Source organism: Schistocerca piceifrons, chromosome 2 (assembly GCF_021461385.2).
Source record: "Schistocerca piceifrons isolate TAMUIC-IGC-003096 chromosome 2, iqSchPice1.1, whole genome shotgun sequence".
Lineage (NCBI taxonomy): Eukaryota > Metazoa > Arthropoda > Insecta > Orthoptera > Acrididae > Schistocerca > Schistocerca piceifrons.
Genome location: NC_060139.1, coordinates 445,404,164 through 445,425,900, shown reverse-complemented (window position 1 = coordinate 445,425,900; position 21,737 = coordinate 445,404,164). Strand labels below are relative to the sequence as shown.

The window sequence follows — 21,737 nt, the reverse complement described above, 5'->3', positions numbered from 1 at the left end:
TCAATTAATACAGTTTTTCACTGGAATATAATGAATAAACACGCACACCATTTCTGGCCATCTTCGTGACTGCAATGTAAACTTACTAGCAAACACGACATCAGCGTGTCATTGTCAACAACATGAAATGCTACAGCATTAAGGAAGCTTCTGTTGTGCCTTGTAGAAGTGCTAACGATTACTAATATTTTCATCGGCCATTGTAAAGTTGCCCTGGTCGATTTTTTTTGTCTTCCAGTCTACCCTAGTAATTCGCAACAAGCTCCTCTCCAGTGCACATAGGAAGTCCACTTCTCACTGCCTCGAATCCGAACTAGTAATTAATAGTAGACACAATTTAGTCTCTCAAAAGCACTCCAGCACTTTTAATGACCTGTTGATCCCTTTTGCGCTCCATTTACTCAAATACTCAGCTGACAAATTGTAACTCACTACCTTGTTTTCCAACTTCACTGGCAATTTGTACTATTTTATTTTCAGCACATTAGTTATTAAACATGTCTGTCTTTTATTGCGACTCAGACTTATTTTAAAAGTGAAGAAGAGTACTGGCCTACCTCTTCACATTATACTAAGAAGAGGTGAACATTGCTTTGGATGGATAAGCTGGCCAAAGATTCAGTTACTTCAGAAGTGAATTAAGAAATGAAGTCACAACACTCAGCAATGAGTAAAATGACTAATGGTGGTGGCGATGATAATGATCTGATGTGTCTTATGGATACCAACAACTGCACAGTATAAATGTTCTTATTGAACACTGAAATTTTACTTCATTAATCCCTATTACGATGTAATTAAAGTGTCCTCCTCTCCCAAAGTTCACCATTCCGAATTGATGTAAATGCTTTCTGTATTTTTCATTGTGATGAACTATGCTACTGTGTTTATAGTAGTACTGAAATCTGTATTATGCAGTATCTTTTGTGTGGTGAATACAGAGAGAAGAGAGGATGGATAGTGTGCTGAGGTTTGAGCTAAAAATAAATTCAAATGTAGTAATTAAACTTATAGAGGCAAACATTAAAAGTTATACACACTGCAACTGCTGAGATTCGAACTCTGAAGCTTTGGTAATCAGAAGAAGATTCAGATATGACTTAAACTATCTATTCTGCTTTTGAGTCTTTGGGGAAGCTGAAAACATTACCTTCTCTTAATCCTGCAGTGTTGCCACACCACAAATGATATATTATGCACATTTTGAGAAACAAAACTCTTTTTTTATTTTTTTTATTTATTTATTTTTTTTAAGAAAAGAATATCACACTTCATGATGAACCTCGTAGGATAATTTTTACTGCTACTATGCAACTATGGACTACACGGAAATCTATATAAATAAAAATGTGAATGTTCCTTTGTTCAAAATTGTGTATATCCAAAAGTTCTTCATGGATTGCTTTGAAATTTTGACACAACATTGCATTCAAATACTCAAGTGTTTTAATATATACATAATAAAGGGGAAACATCACAAAAACTTAAATTTTGTATTGTTCACAATCATTAATCTCCAAAAGTTCTTGAACAATTGTTTGAAATTTTGACACAATGTTGAATTCTAAAATCAGTGTGGTTTTAGGCAGCTAGTTCTTTAGTACATGTGTATCTTTAATACATGCAACATATAAATATGTAAATCATTCCCAAAAATCTGAAATGGACCTTTCCAAATTTCTTCAAAATTTTAAACATTACTGTAATAAATGTTTGGATGATATAGACTATACACTTTTATTTATATATTTGCAAATAGTGAAATGTTAGCAAACAGAGAAGTTGTATTTACGGCGCATTGGTTTATGAGTAGAATACTACTACAGAATGTGGATTTGCAATAACATTAAATAAGGCTCAAGGTCAGAGAGAGGTGGAAGAGGAGATGGACTGAGAGGTGGGAAGAGAAGGAGACAGACACACAGAGGGGGCAGGAGGAGATGAATAGAGAGGGGGAGGAGAAGACAGACAGAGGAGAGAGGTAGGGAGGAGGAGATGGACAGAGAGGGGGGGGGGGAGGTGACGGGCAGAGATAGGGGGAAGAAGGAGAAAGATGGACAAAGAGAGGAGGAGGGCGGGATGGACAAAGACTGGGGAGAGAAGGAGATTATGGCGTATTTCCAATTCCTGTGGATATCCTGTGCTATTCAAGCAGACTAAACCACAGCAAAGTGTGGCCAGGTACAGCTATTGTTTCAGTATTTATGATGATTGCTCTATCATAGAAACAGTATACATGCAATGAAAAATAGTGCTAAATTAATCAAATGAAATGAATCTTGATCAAAACACAGAATGTCAATATATATAATAAATGTAATGTGGTTTGCCATGCATGCCATTATAACTTCACAACCCACCCCTAAAACCCCTTGGGGTTAACATGATATGGTAGCCCTCCAGTCCCCACCAATGAAGGTTTTGGTTTGGGTCTGGATTGGATTCAAAGATACTGGTGCAAAAGAGAGCATCACACCAGTGGATTTATTATGGAAAGTCAGTGGAGCAGCTGGGAACTGAGTGTTGATGTGGCCATGCCTGGGTAGAATGTTCCTGAATTTACCAAACAGAATGTTGAAGTGCGGCAGTAGTGTTTATGCTGATACGCGTGTCTGAAGTGGCTGCCAGCACATTATTTTGGGTCATTTTCAGCTAATAAGAAATAACACAAACAAATCAGGAGACCACAATTTTCTAAGAAAAATTTATGTCCAAAACTTTTTTATTTTTTTATTTTGAGACCTTCCCAATTAAGACCTTACAGCAGTTTCATATTATCATATAGATAACATCACTATAGTGTATTGGATTCAATTCTTTCCTGTTTTTTGTATTTAGAAAGTTTATCAGCTGCTATTCCATAGCCACTAAGTTTCTTAAAAATCTTTTTGGTATATTATACAGTACATATTATGATATTGAGTAACAGACACACGTCTCCAGTTCAGTGTGCATGCTTAAGTTTATCCATCTTCATGCTCTATCAACCAAACCTAAGGAGACAACTTGTTACAAGTGCTTCAGGAATGAAGATATGTAAACAGCAAGTTGATCACTTGAAATTCGCATTTAATTTTGGCAAAAATATCTACGAGATTTGGATCTGGATTTCCATTGGCGCTGGCTGTAATTATGCTGCTGTTTATTTTACAAAAATCGATTTTTATGAACACACATTTTGACTCTGTATTTAGCATCTGTAACTGACAGCAATGAGAAACAGTCTAGTGGGTTTTACACACAAGCAAATGCGTAGCAAGGTTAAAATTTATGTATGAAATTATCTGAATATATCTGGTTTCCAAGTATATTTAAGAGGCAACATACAATTTCAATGAAGTAAGTTACACAAACACTTTGTAATGTATGTTACCTCAGTCCTTTCTCTTTGAGCACTCTTTGCCTTTTATTTTTTTCTGTTTTTCTCTTGGGATTATCACATTTACTGGTTTTGACATCAGATATTATTTGTTCTTCACTTTCATTAATTGTGCTGAAAAATGAATGCAACAGAAGGTGTCAATTTATTCCAATATACAAGACTTTGGCTTTGACCAGTGATGTCATTAACTAGTATTGCAAATATAAAATAACAGAAAATTCAGGACGGAAAAATGACAGTATTACGAAAAGGGTACACTGCTACTCACCGTATAAAGATGTTGAGTCAAATACGGAAACAACAAAAGGAGTGCTATTATACAACTGAGCTTTTGGCCAAAAGGCCATCTTCTAAAGTAGAACACAAACACACACACACACACACACACACACACACACACACACACAGACCACTGTCTCTGGTCACTGAGCCTGGTCTCAATGGCCAGTTATCATTGAGATAACGTGTGTGTGTGTGTGTGTGTGTGTGTGTGTGTGTGTGTGTGTGTGTTTCCCCCCCTACGTTAGAAGACCTGTTGCCCCCGTCTGCAACTCACCCTCGATTTTATATGGTGAGTAGCAATTCCCCTTTTCACAGTACTGCAACTGTGTTGTATCTTTTGTTTTTTAACTATCAAAGTATTGAGACACCACTGGGAGTATGGGAGATGTTCTTGTTATTAACATCTTCGAACGCTTAAGAAAATAAAAATTGTTTCCCTGCTTTTCCATAATTTTCTGCAATTTAGATGCAACAATTTGACAAACATTATTTTGGTTTACAGATGAGGCATTCACTCCATTTACTTCAGTATTTGAGTACATAGGTAAGATAGCTCTTGTTGAATGTTAATTTCTTTCTATACGCTGTAAAATAAAAGTGAAAGACGGTGACCAAGTTATTTTGTGGAATACATTTTGTAGGTTACAGTATCATGTTAAGCAAGTGGTCTCTGATTGTGAAAGTTACAAGATGGTATATAAGCTGCAGGTCAACATAACATGGTCTAGTAAGCTATGTGGAGCATGCTGAATCCAAGATCACGCTGAGCCTAAGTACTTGAACACACTTGAATCAGTAGCAAACTTAGACATTATAGCAGACACCTGAGAGAAACTACTGTGATAAACATTGTTAAACACAGGAACAGCTGACAGAAAAAATGTACACCTCAACTGAGAACTCCTCCTGGAAATCACTGTAAGGCTCACTGTGAAACCAATGTGCTACACAACACACTTCTGACACTGTTAATGTGGGAGCAATCTTGGCAGGTGAGAATTTAATCAGTGTTAACTGCACAACAAAAGTAATTAGACAAACAAGCAAACAAAAATCAGGAGTCAAATACTGAAACTACTGCAAACAACAAAAGTGAAAATGTTATGTTCAGTGAAGTGCTTCAAAACCTTTGATCAAGCAAAAAGTAGGGACTCTGGAAAGTGTACTTCCATCTTTGACAAGTAATTTTCCTATGGAAAATAGTGATCAAGATTATGATGACGACAACAAAAATGTGGCTACAGTGACTTCCACTGCTAGTGCAAATCGCATGTGTAACAGTGAAACAAAATCCATGATAGAAAATATACCAAATACAGACATCAACAAGCAGACTGAAGAAAATTCTCCAAAAAGCATAAATAGACTACCACAAAGTAAACAACAAGCGGGTGAACAGAAGACAGTTAACTGCAGCTAAAAACAAATGAAATTGTTAAAACTACAGATACACCTAAAGGAATTAAACCATTGTACAATACTGAGCTACAAAATGAAAAAGTTGGTGAATAGTATCCTCAGAAATCAACCATGCAAACATTTGGGGAAAAAAAATAAAAAACAATTTCAGTCATAGTAGATACTGATAAAAAAATTCCCAAATGGCGAAATGAGCCAAGTTCCATCTTAGTAAACTATGAAGTGCAAAATGAGTATGCCATGTCACAGTATTACATTTGAAAAGCTAGAAATAAAGCAAATGATTTAACAGCTTTGACCTGTTGTTGACTTTATCTTAATTTGACAATAATATATGGCTCAAGTACATTATTACATAATTTTTACTCCCAAGAACATTCAGTGCTCTACTGTGTATCTGCTATAAGTGACAATGATGAAACTGATGGATCAACCGTAGATGAAACAGAAACTGTAAGTCTACTTGTTAAAATTATAAATTTGAGGGTCCACAAGAATGTTTCAAATCATTTTATGGTTATGTTCTCACTTTGAAAAATATACAGTTGACCTCCTACAAACTTTACAGTAAACTGAATGGGGAATGGGAAAAGTCACTTCAGACATCATCATTAATTACTTGTCCATCCAATTAAGAGAATTAGATTGGACACGCTGTGTTCATCCAAAACCAATACTCGAAGTGTTATAAAGACATGACAAACTGCAGAAGATTCTTTTGCAAACAAGGTCAAAGGAACAGATTTCTCTTCATCCTTGCCGAAAAATCGGACACCAATTCAGAGCATATCCACATAATCCACTATTGCAACAGACGAAATGGATGGTGCAGGTGTTATTTCAAAACACGCTTCACTAATAGAGTTGGGTAGTCAGAATATACAACAGTGTTTAATACATCAAATGGACAAGGTTTTTTTGTTTTTTTTTTGTTTTTGTGGTTTTAGGGCGCAAAACTTCTATGGTCATTAGCGCCCAGCCCGTGACGTAGGAAACAGGAAAAAACGAAATTTAAAATCAGCAGCAAGGGGAACAAAGTCATAAAATTTGAGAAACTAAAGGCAGAAGGAATGCTTAAAAATCCACTATAGAAAGGGGTTGGTTGTCCCCAAAAAAAAAAATCAAATGACTGACGTCATTTCACTGTCACTAATAAACTGTAGAACGCGGTCAGCTGAGCGCGTGTCATCTGCTAAAATCAACGATAGATCAGGCGATAGCTGTAGATGGGAGCGTAACGGATTAAAATAGGGGCATTCAATTAAAAGGTGTCTGACCGTCCACAGCTGAGAGCAGCGGGGACAGAGTGGGGGAGGATCACCGCTTAAAAGATGTCGATGGCTAAAAACACAGTGCCCTATCCGGAGTCTAGCTAAAATTACCTCCTCCCGACGACGCGTTCGGGAGGAAGAGGTCCAAGCGCAAGGAAGGGCTTTCACTTCCCGCAATTTATTATGGGGAACCGTTGACCAATGCGCATGCCATAAATGAGCAACTTGGCGACATAAACCGCTCCGTAGATCGGTAAACGGAAGAGACTGAATAGCTGGCCGAGGAAGAGAGACTGCAGCCTTGGCCGCTATATCGGCCGCCTCATTCCCACAGATACCAGCGTGTCCCGGGAGCCAGAGGAACGCCACTGAGACGCCCCCCAGGTGGAGCAAGCGCAGACAGTCCTGAATCCGGTGGACCAGAGGGTGCACAGGGTAAAGAGCTTGGAGACTTAGGAGAGAGCTGAGAGAATCTGAGCAGATTACGTACTGTATCCGCTGATGGCGGCGGATGTAGTGGACAGCCTGGAGAACAGCGTAAAGCTCCGCAGTATAAACCGAACACTGGTCGGGAAACCGAAAGTGATTTGGGGTGTCGCCAACAATATAGGCACTCCCTACACCTAACGATGTTTTCGAGCCGCCGGTGTAAATAAATGTGGCTTCCGTCATTTGTGCACATAGAGCAGCAAATACCCGACGGTAGACAAGTGTAGGGGTACCATCCTTGGGAAATTGACATAGGTCTCTGAGCAAGTCGATCTGGGGACGGAGCCAAGGTGGTGCTGTACCCCAAGTTGTCAAGAAGGTTTTAGGAAAGCGGAAGGAAAGAGAATGGAGCAGTTGACGGAAGCGGACTCCCGGGGGTAGTAGGGAGGAGGAGCGGCCTGCATACCCGACATCAAAGGAGGTGTCGAAAAAAAGGTCATGGGCTGGATTAGCAGGCATGGAAGACAGATGGCTAGCATAACGACTCAGAAGGACTGCCCGCCGATTGGACAGCGGAGGTTCAGCAGTCTCAGCATAAAGGCTTTCCACAGGGCTGGTGTAAAAAGCTCCAGACACTAAACGTAATCCACGGTGGTGGATAGAGTCGAGACGCCGAAGAATAGACGGCCGAGCAGAGGAGTAGACTATGCTTCCATAATCCAATTTCGAGCGCACTAAGGCGCGATAGAGGCGGAGAAGGACCACTCGGTCCGCTCCCCAGGAGGTACCATTCAGGACACGGAGGGTGTTAAGGGAACGCAGACAGCGAGCCGAAAGATAGGAAACGTGGGAGGACCAGCACAGTTTTCTGTCAAACATAAGACCCAAGAATTTAGCGACGTCGGAAAACGGAAGGTTGACAGGACCTAGATGTAAGGAGGGCGGAAGAAACTCCTTACGTCGCCAAAAATTAACACAAACAGTCTTACTGGGTGAGAAACGGAAGCCGGTTTCGATGCTCCACGAGTGGAGGCAATCGAGACATCCTTGAAGACGTCTTTCAAGCAGGCTGGTCCGTTGAGAGCTGTAGTAGATCGCAAAATCGTCCACAAAGAGGGAGCCCGAGACATCAGGAAGGAGACAATCCATAATTGGATTAATGGCGATGGCAAACAGTACAACACTCAGCACGGAGCCCTGGAGTACCCCGTTTTCTTGGGAGAAAGTACGGGAGAGAGTAGTGTTCACCCGCACCCTAAATGTGCGCTCTGCCATAAATTCGCGAAGAAAAAGGGGCAGCCGGCCTCGAAAGCCCCAAGAGAACAGTGTGCGGAGGATGCCTGTCCTCCAACAGGTACCGTATGCTCTCTCCAGATCAAAAAATATTGCTACCGTTTGGCGTTTCCGGAGAAAATTGTTCATGATATAAGTGGAGAGAGCAACAAGATGGTCAACGGCAGAACGATGCTTTCGGAATCCGCATTGGGCTGGTGTTAAAAGACTGCGGGATTCCAGCCACCAAGCTAAACGGTAATTCACCATACGCTCCAAAACCTTACAGACACTACTCGTGAGAGAAATGGGACGATAGCTAGAGGGGAGATGTTTGTCCTTTCCAGGTTTCGGAACGGGAACGACAATAGCTTCCCGCCATCGCCTGGGAAAGGTACTGTCGGTCCAAATTCGATTGTAAAGGCGAAGGAGGTAACGCAGGCTATGGGTTGATAAATGCAACAACATTTGGACATGGATACCATCCGGTCCTGGGGCGGAGGAGCGAGAAGAAGAGAGGGCATGTTGGAGTTCCCACATGGAGAAAACAGTATTGTAGCTTTCGCGATTTTGAGAGGAGAAAGCAAGATGTCGCACTTCCGCTGCACGTTTCTTCGGGAGAAACGCTGGCGGGTAATTTGAAGAGCTCGAAATCTCAGCAAAGTGCTGACCCAATGAGTTAGAAATTGCGACGGGGTCCACTAAGGTATCATGCGCGACAGTGAGCCCAGAGACCGGGGAGAAACTAGGCGCGCCTGAGAACCGTCGAAGCCGACTCCAAACTTCCGAGGAGGGAGTGAAGGTGTTAAATGAGCTAATAAAGAATTTCCAGCTTGCCTTCTTGCTATTGCGGATGACGCGACGGCATCGCGCACGGAGCTGCTTATATCGGATACAGCTTGCCAAAGTTGGATGGTGACGGAAAATGCGAAGAGCATGTCGCCGCTCACGTATTGCGTCACGGCATGCCTCGTTCCACCAAGGAACTGGGGGGCGCCGGGGCAATGCGGAGGTGCGTGGTATTGAACGTTCCGCAGCTGTGAGAATAACGTCGGTAATATGTGTGACCTCATCGTCGACGCTGGGAAAGCGACGGTCATCGAATGTCGCTAGAGATGAAAAAAGTGTCCAATCAGCTTGGGCAAACTTCCAGCGTCGCGAGCGCATATATTGCAGTTGAGGCTGCAGTCTAAGAACACATGGAAAGTGGTCACTCGAGTGTGTATCATCAAGGGCGAACCATTCGAAGCGCCGAGTTAGCGGAACAGTACCGACCGCAAGGTCCAAATGAGATAAATTTGTCGTGGAGGCAGACAAAAATGTGGGGACCCCAGTGTTGAGGCAGACTAGATCCGCTTGGTGGAAGACGTCTAGCAATAGTGAGCCACTTGGACAAGGATGTGGAGATCCCCAAATCGGGTGGTGGGCACTGAAGTCCCCAACCAGCAAATAGGGGGGTGGAAGCTGACCAAGAAGATGAAGGAGATCAGCTCGTGCCATTGGTGTGGACGATGGAATGTATACCGTACAAAGAGAGAACGTGTATCCAGAAAGGGAAAGACGGACGGCGACAGCTTGGAAGGAACTGTTTAAGGGGATTGGGTGATAATGGAGAGTATCGTGGAGCAGAATCATGAGTCCTCCATGGGCTGGAGTGCCTTCAACAGAGGGGAGGTCATATCGGACGGACTGAAAATGAGGGAGAACAAAGCGGTCATGGGGACGCAGCTTTGTTTCCTGAAGACAGAAGATGACCGGCGAGTAGGATCGTAAGAGGATCGACAATTCATCCCGATTGGCTCGAATGCCGCGGATATTCCAGTGGATAATGGATATAGGGTGAACAGAAAATGGAGGAACGTGACCAAGGGTGCTGTCAACTCAACGACTGCTCAGAGCTTGCGACCGACAGCATGGAATGGCATTCAGTCGAAGGCAGAAGATCCTGATCCATAGGTTGGTCAGGAGCAGCTCCAGCCACCAACGATCGGCCAGTTGACCGGCCACCAGCAGTGCGCCTCGGCGACACAGAAGACAGCCGAGGGCGATTTCCGCCAGGTGGTGCTGTAGATGGGACACGCCTTGGCGGAGAAGGAGAGGAACTGTGTTTCTTCGTAGCCTTCTTGGAAGTATGATGTTTAGATGAAGGAGGAACCGATGGTTGTGAAGTTGCGGTACGTAAAAACTCTTCACGAGAATGCTCTTTTTTTGAAGACTTGGCGTCTGACTTTTGGGCTCGAGATTTAGCAGAACCCGACGAAGGGTGAGCCATTGAGTGGGCAGGCGAAAGTGGTGAGGTTGAACGGGCGATCTGACGACCGTGGTACTAAAGGTGAGGTCGCAAGTCTGTGTGGCCGCCTCCTTTGTTGGCCGAGGAGAAGCAAGGACAGTGCTGTATTTTCCTTTCTGAGGCACAGTGGGCTGTCGACTGGCGAGTAACTTTCGAGCAGCAAAGGTCGACACCTTTTCCTTCACTCTTATTTCCTGGATGAGTTTTTCGTCCTTAAAAACGGGGCAATCTCGAGAGGAAGCAGCGTGGTCACCCATACAGTTGATGCAGCGAGGGGATGGAGGTGGACAAGCACCCTCATGGGCATCCTTGCCACACGTAACACATTTGGCCGGATTGGAACAGGACTGGCTGGTGTGATTGAACCTCTGACATCGATAGCAACGCGTAGGGTTTGGGACATAAGGGCGAACGGAAATTATCTCATAGCCTGCTTTGATTTTTGATGGGAGTTGAACTTTGTCAAATGTCAAGAAGAGAGTGCGGGTTGGAATGATGTTCGAGTCAACCCTTTTCATAACCCGATGAACAGCTGTGACGCCCTGGTCAGACAGGTAGTGCTGAATTTCTTCGTCAGACAATCCATCGAGGGAGCGTGTATAAACGACTCCACGCGAGGAATTTAAGGTACGGTGCGGTTCCACCCGGACAGGGAAGGTGTGGAGCAGAGAAGTACGCAGCAATTTTTGAGCCTGGAGGTCACTGTGTGTTTCCAACAACAGGGTGCCATTCCGTAATCTGGAACAAGACTTTACAGGACCCGCAATTGCGTCGACACCTTTCTGAATAATGAAAGGGTTGACCGTGGAAAAGTCGTGACCTTCGTCAGACCGAGAAACAACAAGGAACTGTGGCAACGATGGAAGAACCGTCTGTGGCTGAGACTCAGTGAACTTACGTTTATGAGCAGACATAGTGGAAGGTGAGGAAACCATTGCGGAAGAATCCCCCATGATTACCGGCGTCTCCGATGGCGCGCTCCTTCCTTGTGGGGGCCCTCACCGAGGGCACACCCGCCTTAGGTGATTGTTCACACCTCAGGTCACACCTCCCGACAAACGGACGGAGGGACCAATTGGCACCTTCGGAAGGTATCAGCTCGGGTAATCACCCCTCCCTGGGCCTGGCCGTTACCAAGGGGTACGTACGTGTCCTACCTGTCTACCCGGGGCGGGGAATTACGCGTTACCCCGTCACCGGCTACGCATGGAAGTGCGTGGGTCGGCCTTCAGACACGCACAGGGAGGAAGAAAGAGACAGGGAAAGGAAAGAAGAGAGGTCTCAAACGCCGCAGCGGAGAAAAGGGTAAAGAGAAGAGGTAAGGAAAAGAGAAGGACGAAAAAAGATGAAGACATACAAGCAAGGAAGGCGAAGAGTGCGGTACATTTACAAGCGTCCGTCTCCGGACGTAGGCACAAACCATACTCCCATAGGGGGAGAAAGGGAAGGAAAGATCCAGAGGTGAGGGGGGGGGGGGGGGGGGGGGGCGAAGATGGGGGATGGGGAAGGATACGGAAAGGGGGGGTATGCAGCCCGGAAAAGAAGGAAGGCCACATTAGCTCGGGGTCCCGTGCTCGCTACGCACGTGTCCACAAAAGAGTTGTGGACCCCCTGGGGGGGGGGGGGGGGTCAAATGGACAAGCCTTGATCTTTTAATACATTGTCTATTAAATTTGGTAGGTTGTTGGAGCTTGAAGGTGGACCTGGTGTAGGTTCGTTTTCTTGGCGAGGATGCTTTGTCGTGCTACCCTACAAGGGGCAGGTCATGAACATTCATGCAGAAAAAGAACTGAAAGTACTGTAAAAATGCTCCAGATTTGCACTATGTGTAGTGCCTCAGTACCACCATACTTTAAAAAAATAGTGAGGCCAGATTTGTTCTGTGTACATCTACATCTACATCTACGTCCATACTCCGCAAGCCACCTGACGGTGTGTGGCGGAGGGTACCTTCAGTACCTCTATCGGTTCTCCCTTCTATTCCAGTCTCGTATTGTTCGTGGAAAGAAGGACTGTCGGTATGCCTCTGTGTGGGCTCTAATCTCTCTGGTTTTATCCTCATGGTCTCTTCGCGAGATATACGTAGGAGGGAGCAATATACTGGTTGACTCTTCGGTGAAGGTATGTTCTCGAAACTTCAATAAAAGCCCGTACCGAGCTACTGAGCGTCTCTCCTGCAGAGTCTTCCACTGGAGTTTATCTATCATCTCCGTAACGCTTTCGCGATTACTAAATGATCCTGTAACGAAGCGTGCTGCTCTCCGTTGGATCTTCTCTATCTCTTCTATCAACCCTATCTGGTACGGATCCCACACTGCTGAGCAGTATTCAAGCAGTGGGCGAACAAGCGTACTGTAACCTACTTCCTTTGTTTTCGGATTGCATTTCCTTAGGATTCTTCCAATGAATCTCAGTCTGGCATCTGCTTTACCGACGATCAACATTATATGATCATTCCATTTTAAATCACTCCTAATGCGTACTCCCAGATAATTTATGGTATTAACTGCTTCCAGTTGCTGACCTGCTATTTTGTAGCTAAATGATAAAGGATCTATCTTTCTGTATATTCGCAGCACATTACACTTGTCTACATTGAGATTCAATTGCCATTCCCTGCACCATGCGTCAATTCGCTGCAGATCCTCCTGCATTTCAATACAATTTTCCATTGTTACAACCTCTCGGTACACCACAGCATCATCTGCAAAAAGCCTCAGTGAACTTCCGATGTCATCCACCAGGTCATTTATGTATATTGTGAATAGCAACGGTCCTATGACACTCCCCTGCGGCACACCTGAAATCACTCTTACTTCGGAAGACTTCTCTCCATTGAGAATAACATGCTGCGTCCTGTTATCTAGGAACTCCTCAATCCAATCACACAATTGGTCTGATAGTCCATATGCTCTTACTTTGTTCATTAAACGACTGTGGGGAACTGTATCGAACGCCTTGCGGAAGTCAAGAAACACGGCATCTACCTGTGAACCAGTGTCTATGGCCCTCTGAGTCTCGTGGACGAATAGCGCGAGCTGGGTTTCACATGACCGTCTTTTTCGAAACCCATGCTGATTCCTACAGAGTAGATTTCTAGTCTCCAGAAAAGTCATTATACTCGAACACAATACGTGTTCCAAAATTCTGCAACTGATCGACGTTAGAGATATAGGTCTATAGTTCTGCACATCTGTTCGACGTCCCTTCTTGAAAACGGGGATGACCTGCGCCCTTTTCCAATCCTTAGATTAGCTACCTGAACTGAAATCTGGAAATGGTGAAAAAGTGGTTTCAGGAAACTACTGTGTGTGGTGTGGGTGGGCGGGCATGTGTTTAACAGACAATTCAGTGCCCAGTAAACAGCATGCATGTTTCGGTTTATCATTTTCCAAATGACAATTTCAAAAATGGAATGCCTCAGTTACAATTAGTGAAGCTGTTTAAAGCAAAAATGCTGAGTGACCTAAAATTACACCCTTCATACTCTCAAGATAAATTCTTTTCTAGCGATAGAACAGCAATTACCTAGTTTGCAACTCAATGCTGTACTTTTAATTTTGTTATAATGTCCACTTACTGTTTTGATTGTTATTGTGGAGTAATGTAATCTACCTGCAATCCACCCAGTCTTAACTGGTCACTGAAGTAACACATGTATACTTGTTTGGAGTTTCTGTCAGCCAAACACCATGTCCTCATAGCTATATTAATCTTGTCATAATGGTTTACAATGGATGCACTGTTGCTATTCAAACCTCTGAGACACTGAAGCCCATGTGTTGCCTGCTCGGCAAAACAATGACCACGAGATTCTTCACTTTTCCCTTTACTTTTTAGCTGCTCCTTTTTTCAACTCAAAGTTTCATTTGAGTAACTCACTCAGCCCCGTTATCCAAAGAAATTAATTTTGAAACCATAAACTGATTTTCACAGCACGTGAGCAGAACTTGGGAAATATGGAAGCGTCCGATCCCACCCGTCTGCTTTGGCCCATGACGTCACAAATATGGCGGAAACGACCATAAACCACGATTCCAATATGGCGCATATAAAGTCGTTACGTACACATTAGGAGGACGAAAATACATTGAAAAACAAACACACACACACTTTCGACAAAAAGCCTAATGACACTAATGGGACAAGGGCGGGAAATAGGGTGTTTTTGAGTGGGGGGGGGCTAACTAAATATAAACAAATTTAGACACCCACCCCCATACAAATCCACACAAAAAGACGAAAAAAAAACGACATCACAAAACTCCCCAAATACCACTAAACACAATATCATCTGGAATCGGACACTTCCCTTGACCTATGTAGCTCAACAGCAGCTCCCAATCCCATAAATTAGGATCGAACACTTCCCTTGACCTGCGCACTGTTAATTTTATCTGTCATATCTATTCCTGAACAAAAACAACAACTGATTAATTTTACTAAAATTACCACACGATGTACAGTGAACAACACTAAATTAACCTTCACACAAAATCGTTAACTCACTGAAACAAATTCCACTACAAACACAGCAGACACTAACAATTCTGCATAATGAGCAAAAGCAAACTGAGCCCATTATACCACACAAACGAAAACCCTGAACGTACCACCAGAGAGCACAACAAACCACAACACGATGACATCTAGAAACACACCACACTCACAAACCAAACTCCACGCCGTCATGACGTCACACACGACAACATCGTTATGTCACGGGTCAAAGCCGACGCGTGGGATTGGACACTTCTGTCAACCCAGAACTTGCACATAACACTTCATTTCCAGTGTGTCAAAAGTGTAAAACATGAACTTTGCTTCATCACTCTTCAGTTCTTAGGTAAATGGTGTCTCAATACAGTTGGACGTAAGAAACATTCACTATGGCAAAAAGTATAGAAAGGTGTAAAACCAAAAGGGAAACTTATGCTGCAATAAGATTCTGTAAAGATGTAGAAAAATGGGAACACTATAGATTATACTGTAAAATTTTGAAGAAACTAAAAGGAAATCAAAAGCCCTTCATTATGAGAAGAAAATAGATAATTCTAATAATAAAATAAAAACAATTTGGAGCATTGTAAAAAAAAAAAAGAAACAGGAAGAGATACAACAAGCAAAGAAGATGTAAATAAAATCAGATATGAAGGTACCCTAGTAACTAACCCTAAAATGGTGGCTGAGATTTTTAATAAACACTTCCGATCAGTAACTCAACAGATTGGTTGCAAGCCCAATGTTGATGAAGCTGTAACTCTTTGTCAAGCAGTATATTCAAACACAATTTCAGAAATGCACCTTAATTCTGTCACTGTAGAAGAAATTCAAAAAATCATCATGTCTCTAAAAAGTACGAACTCTGCAGGGGTTGATAATATATCTAGTAATTTGCAGAAATATTCTTGTGCATGGATAAGGGACGTTCTCTGTCATATTTTCAATGCTTCCCTTCAGAAAGGTGTTGTTCCCAGTAGACATAAGTATGCCATTGTGAAGCCCCTGTACAAAAAGGGCGATAAAGCTGAACTAACTAACTATCGACCTCTCTCTTTGCTGACAGTTTTCTCCAAAATTCTAGAAAAGCTAAAACATGTAAGAATTACTCATCATCTCATGAAGAATGGAGTTCTCAGCAAGAGCCAATTTGGCTTTCAAAAGGGCCGTTCAACAGAAGACGCAGTCTACGCATTTGCAAATGAAGTCCTAGAAACCCTTAATGAAACAATGCTAGCACTTGGTGTCTTCTGTGATTTATCCAAAGCGTTTGACTGTGTTCATCACCAGATTCTCTTGCAAAAAGCAAAATTAGTAGGAATAAGTGGTGTTGCAGGCAACTGGCTACAGTCGTACCTCCAAGACAGAAAACAAAAAGTTGTCTTGAATAGTAGAATAGTAGAGTATGTGACACTTCCTCAGATTCTGAATTGAGTTCCATTACATGTGGAGTGCCTCAGGGCTCAATTCTTGGGCCACTATTATTCCTGATTTTTATGAACGATCTACCATCATGTACAAGCCTGCCGTGTAAATTTACATTATTTGCTGATGATACCACAATTTTTATGAGCAGTAGAACAGACAACAATCTTGAGGAATTCATTAATCACATACTCTCAGATGTTGTTAATTGGTTCAAGGTGAATGATCTCTCACTAAATTCCAGTAAGACCAGCTTTATTCAATTCTGTACAAAAACAGAAAAAGAGAGAGAGAGACAAGTGTGACACGTGGTAATCAACCTATAGTAAGAATGGAAACAACAAAATTTCTTGGAGTGCACATTGACAAGAAAATGAACTGGTCTTCACATATTATTGATCTCTGTAAGAGGCTTAGCTCTGCCACCTATGCTTTACGGGTTGTCACTACATGTGTTGAACCTAACACTGCAAAACTGGCATACTATGGCTATTTTCATTCTCTCATTGAGTACGGAATTGTTTTTTTGGAGCAACCAGCCATTAGCAAGGAAAGTGTTCATTGCACACAAGCGAGCTTTAAGAATTATATGTGGATTGCGCCCAAGAGACTCGTGTAGAAATAGTTTTCGTAAACTTAAAATATACACAACTACATGCCAATATATTTTTTCTCTCATGTGTTTTGTTTGTAAAAATAGAGAGATATTTCAACCAAACAGTAATTATCATGAGGATAGCACACGGAGGAAGAATAACATACACAGCGAGCTCAGAAATTTGAGCTTGGCACAAAAGGGTGTCCATTACACTGGAGCAAAACTCTTCAATGCTCTTCCTCCCGAAATAAAGACAGAGATTCATAACAAGAGAAAGTTTAAGAAAGCAATAAAAATATTTCTGCTAGAAAAAGCTTTTTACAGTCTAGATGAATTTTTAACTAAATAAATTGTAATATTTTAATATTATATAATACAAGTTGGCATAATGCCACTAAGAATGTTATTTAACCTGCTCTGTATCTGTGCGTGCTCTGTATCTGTTTTCTGTAGTGTTTTAATGATTCTAAGAAAATATGTATTTTCTTTTTCTGTATTGCTGCCCAAAGAATTTACTGTATAAATTTTTATATAATTACGTACTCAAATTTCTGTATATGCTATAAGATTGTATTTGTAAAAAACTGACTTGTTCCACGTCCTTGTGTATCCAACACAGATGGACCTATGGAACACGAAACACATCAAATCAAATCATATGCACATACCTTTCCAGGGTTTTGAAAATGTTTTCAGCAACAGCTTCATCGGCCACCAAACTGAAAAATGAAAATACCACTTACTTGTACCTACATTACATACACCGTAAAACTCAGAACTGTTTTATATAACAAATTAGCAAGAAACACTTTTCATTAAAGGGCAGGTCTAGGTATCTTTGTGACATATACATGAAATAAGAAAGGAAAATCTAAAAGTGAACACAAAGTTCACTTAGACTTGGCCTCCTCGAGTGACAACATTTACTCTAAAGCTTACTGACTAGCAGTTTGTCAAGAAGCACGAATTTTTACTCCATACTGATCACTTTTCAATGAAATATGATTCATCATTGCAGTACAATATAGGATGGATACAAAAAATACAATAATTTTTGTTACTATAACAGACTAAGAGACCTTTGGAGAGAAGAGAACCACTTGTATGAATATCAAGAGCTCAGATGGCAACCCAGTTCTAAGCAAAGAAGGGAAGGCAGAAAGGTGGAAGGAGTATATAGAGGGTTTATACAAGGGCGATGTACTTGAAGACAATATTATGGAAATGGAAGAGGATGTAGATGAATATGAAATGGGAGATAAGATACTGCGTGAAGAGTTTGACAGAGCACTGAAAGACCTGAGTCGAAACAAGGCCTCGGAAGTAGACAACATTCCATTAGAACTACTGATGGCCTTGGGAGAGCCAGTCATGACAAAACTCTACCATCTGGTGAGCAAGATGTATGAGACAGGCGAAATACCCACAGACTTCAAGAAAAATATAATAATTCCAATCCCAAAGAAAGCAGGTGTTGACAGATGTGAAAATTATCGAACTATCAGTTTAATAAGTCACAGCTGCAAAATACTAACGCGAATTCTTTACAGACGAATGGAAAAACTGGTAGAAGCGGACCTCGGGGAAGATCAGTTTGGATTCCGTAGAAATGTTGGAACACGTGAGGCAATACTAACCTTACGACTTATCTTAGAAGAAAGATTAAGAAAAGGCAAACCTACGTTTCTAGCATTTGTAGACTTAGAGAAAGCTTTTGACAACGTTAACTGGAATACTCTTTTTCAAATACTGAAGTTGACAGGGGTAAAATACAGGGAGCGAAAGGCTATTTACAATTTGTACAGAAACCAGATGGCAGTTATAAGAGTCGAGGGGCATGAAAGGGAAGCAGTGGTTGGGAAAGGAGAGAGACAGGGTTGTAGTCTCTCCCCGATGTTATTCAATCTGTATATTGAGCAAGCAGTAAAGGAAACAAAAGAAAAATTCGGAGTAGGTATTAAAATTCATGGAGAAGAAGTAAAAACTTTGAGGTTCGCCGATGACATTGTAATTCTGTCAGAGACAGCAAAGGACTTGGAAGAGCAGTTGAACAGAATGGACAGTGTCTTGAAAGGAGGATATAAGATGAACATCAACAAAAGCATAAGAGGATAATGGAATGTAGTCAAGTTAAATCGGGTGATGCTGAGGGGATTAGATTAGGAAATGAGACACTTAAAGTAGTAAAGGAGTTTTGCTATTTAGGGAGTAAAATAACTGATGATGGTCGAAGTAGAGAGGATATAAAATGTAGACTGGCAATGGCAAGGAAATCATTTCTGAAGAAGAGAAATTTGTTAATATCGAGTATAGATTTAATTGTCAGGAAGTCATTTCTGAAAGTATTCGTATGGAGTGTAGCCATGTATGGAAGTGAAACATGGACGATAAATAGTTTGGACAAGAAGAGAATAGAAGCTTTCGAAATGTGGTGCTACAGAAGAATGCTGAAGATTAGATGGGTTGATCACATAACTAATGAGGAGGTATTGAATAGTATTGGGGAGAAGAGAAGTTTGTGGCACAACTTGACTAGAAGAAGGGATCGGTTGGTAGGACATGTTTTGAGGCATCAAGGGATCACAAATTTAGCATTGGAGGGCAGCGTGGAGGGTAAAAATCGTAGAGGGAGTCCAAGAGATGAATACACTAAGCAGATTCAGAAGGATGTAGGTTGCAGTAGGCACTGGGAGATGAAGAAGCTTGCACAGGATAGAGTAGCATGGAGAGCTGCATCAAACCAGTATCAGGACTGAAGACCACAACAACAACAACAACAACAGCAACAGACTACAGTATAAACCCTGTGCAATAATCACTGCATAATTATAAAAAAACATAAACACATAACTATACAAAAGAAACAGCAACTGATTATACAATAAAGTATAAAAAATTTGTTAAATGCTAATATCCTCCTCGTGCATCTCAAAGAATTCTTTAATGTGATAAACTGGCTAATCTGCTAGCCACTTAATTAAAAGAAATGATCCATAGACCAACATACACTGGTAACTGGTTGAAAATTTTGATTAGGTTCACTTTGTGAGAATTTACAATTCCTCCCCTGGTGTAACTAAACCAAGAGGTCTTCAATTCTCACATCAGAAATCAAACATTTGACCCTAACAATACAACGCATATTTAATAACGTTCACTACCAAGAGGGCGGCGGCACACTTTATGACGAACACAAAAAAAGTTCGAAAAATTAAAACTTTTGTTGACTTTGATTAACAACAATTTTTTTAAGTAGATACTGATGTGTACGTAGGGTACAATACTGAATATCACATTAACCTCGTTGTGAAAATTCGCATTCAGAATTTGGTAGCTTTCATTGCAACAAATATTTTTTAAGAATTTTAAATGTAGCCAAATATACCAGTACGCGACTGAATGACAATCTATGCAAAATGTGGACATAAAGTACACTCCCACCCCCATTGACATAGTTAGAATTAATACGCATCACTTAACCTTGACTACAGAACTGTCAACATTCGCCTGTCCACATGTGAGTCAATTGGTTGAAGTAAACAAGTGCCTACATTCTGTTTACCTGTATATTGTAACCTTAACGTACAGTTATTGTTTAGAAGTTATACACGACGCTGTGCTATCCCTCTATTTAAAACACAAAAAAGCCCTCTATTTAAAACACAAAAAAGTTATACTTTACGAACACGTGGCAGTAATTACTTCGTAAATATCTTGGGTTTCATCAACACATTACGGAGGCACTTCTCACGTGGTTTCTTCTTTCCTGCTAATGTGCGCTTCTGTTGATTTTTTGTTAAAACTGGAGTCTCCATCGAAATGCGGGAGAAAGTCTACTGCTAACTGAATACTTAACATAACCCAACTTTTTTACAGCAGTCAACACAATTTGACATTCGCGCTTCGAAACTTCAAAATTAATTCAAGCAAAGGTCTTCCTATACTACTATCATGAAGAACTCACTTGTCATGGATGACACAACTTAAGCACATCGATCATTGCGTTAGAGATAACTACTCACTACAGTCTAAACTGAGCAATTCGTGCACTTCAATTTACAAATTAAATACAAAATAATTTGAGAAAATTTTCGAAGATAGTTCATACAATATGAGTAGCGGGGATCTGAATATTTTGCTCGTTCATGTATTTCATAGCCGTCAAAGCTACGGACGGAACACTGTCAAACAATGGACAGAACATTGTGAAATAAATTAGACGTGTTTGATACTTTAACCCCATCACATAATAATTTTGGCAATGTAGGCTTTATCATTTATAAATATTCGTAACTGTTTAACATAAAATGTGACTATTTTCCTAGCTGAACAGGAAGGGATGATTAGAGCCCTTAAAGCTGAACTGGATAGTGCTAAGGAGGAACTGATGAGCTTAAGGGGCAGGAAGGGCGAAGACAAGTGGGGAGGGATAGCAAGGAACAGTAGCCGCAGAAAGAGAACAGTATCTGAGAGTTCATCATTGGCATTGGCACAAACAACAGGTTTGCCTTGCCACCTCAGTTAACTAAGGAAGAGGCTCAGGCAGATGTAAGTGTAGTTAATACTCCACAGACTTCCATCAAGACACTAAATGTCTCAAAAATAAGTAGAAAGTTGGAGAAAAGTTCTGTTGTTAGGTAGTAGCCATGGAAGAGGTATGGGCCAGGTCTTGCAGGAAAAATTAGGTAACAGGCACCAGGTCACAAATTTTTTCAAGCCCAGTGCATGTCTTAGCCAAGTGATAGAGGATGTAGAATCATTGTTTAAGGGTTTTACAAAACAGGATAATATTGTGATAGCAGATGGAGCAGGAAATCGTGCTGATAGGGATCATGGCTACAGTATTAAATGAGACCTGGTAATAATAGC

General features: G+C 41.5%; 1 protein-coding gene across 1 annotated transcript in view; it reads right to left on the bottom strand.

The window, feature by feature from the left end:
• LOC124776974 overlaps positions 1–20,829 on the bottom strand; it is a 36,974-nt gene extending 16,145 nt beyond the window's left edge. The window contains exons 1-3 of the mRNA XM_047252216.1: positions 20,571–20,829; positions 17,537–17,587; positions 3,374–3,493 (exon numbers count right to left, since the gene is read on the bottom strand). Of these exons, the coding sequence (XP_047108172.1) occupies positions 3,374–3,493; positions 17,537–17,587; positions 20,571–20,683 (284 nt within the window). The 5' untranslated portion in view covers positions 20,684–20,829. The remainder of the gene's footprint in view (positions 1–3,373; positions 3,494–17,536; positions 17,588–20,570) is intronic.
• Between the last annotated feature and the right edge of the window lie 908 nt (positions 20,830–21,737).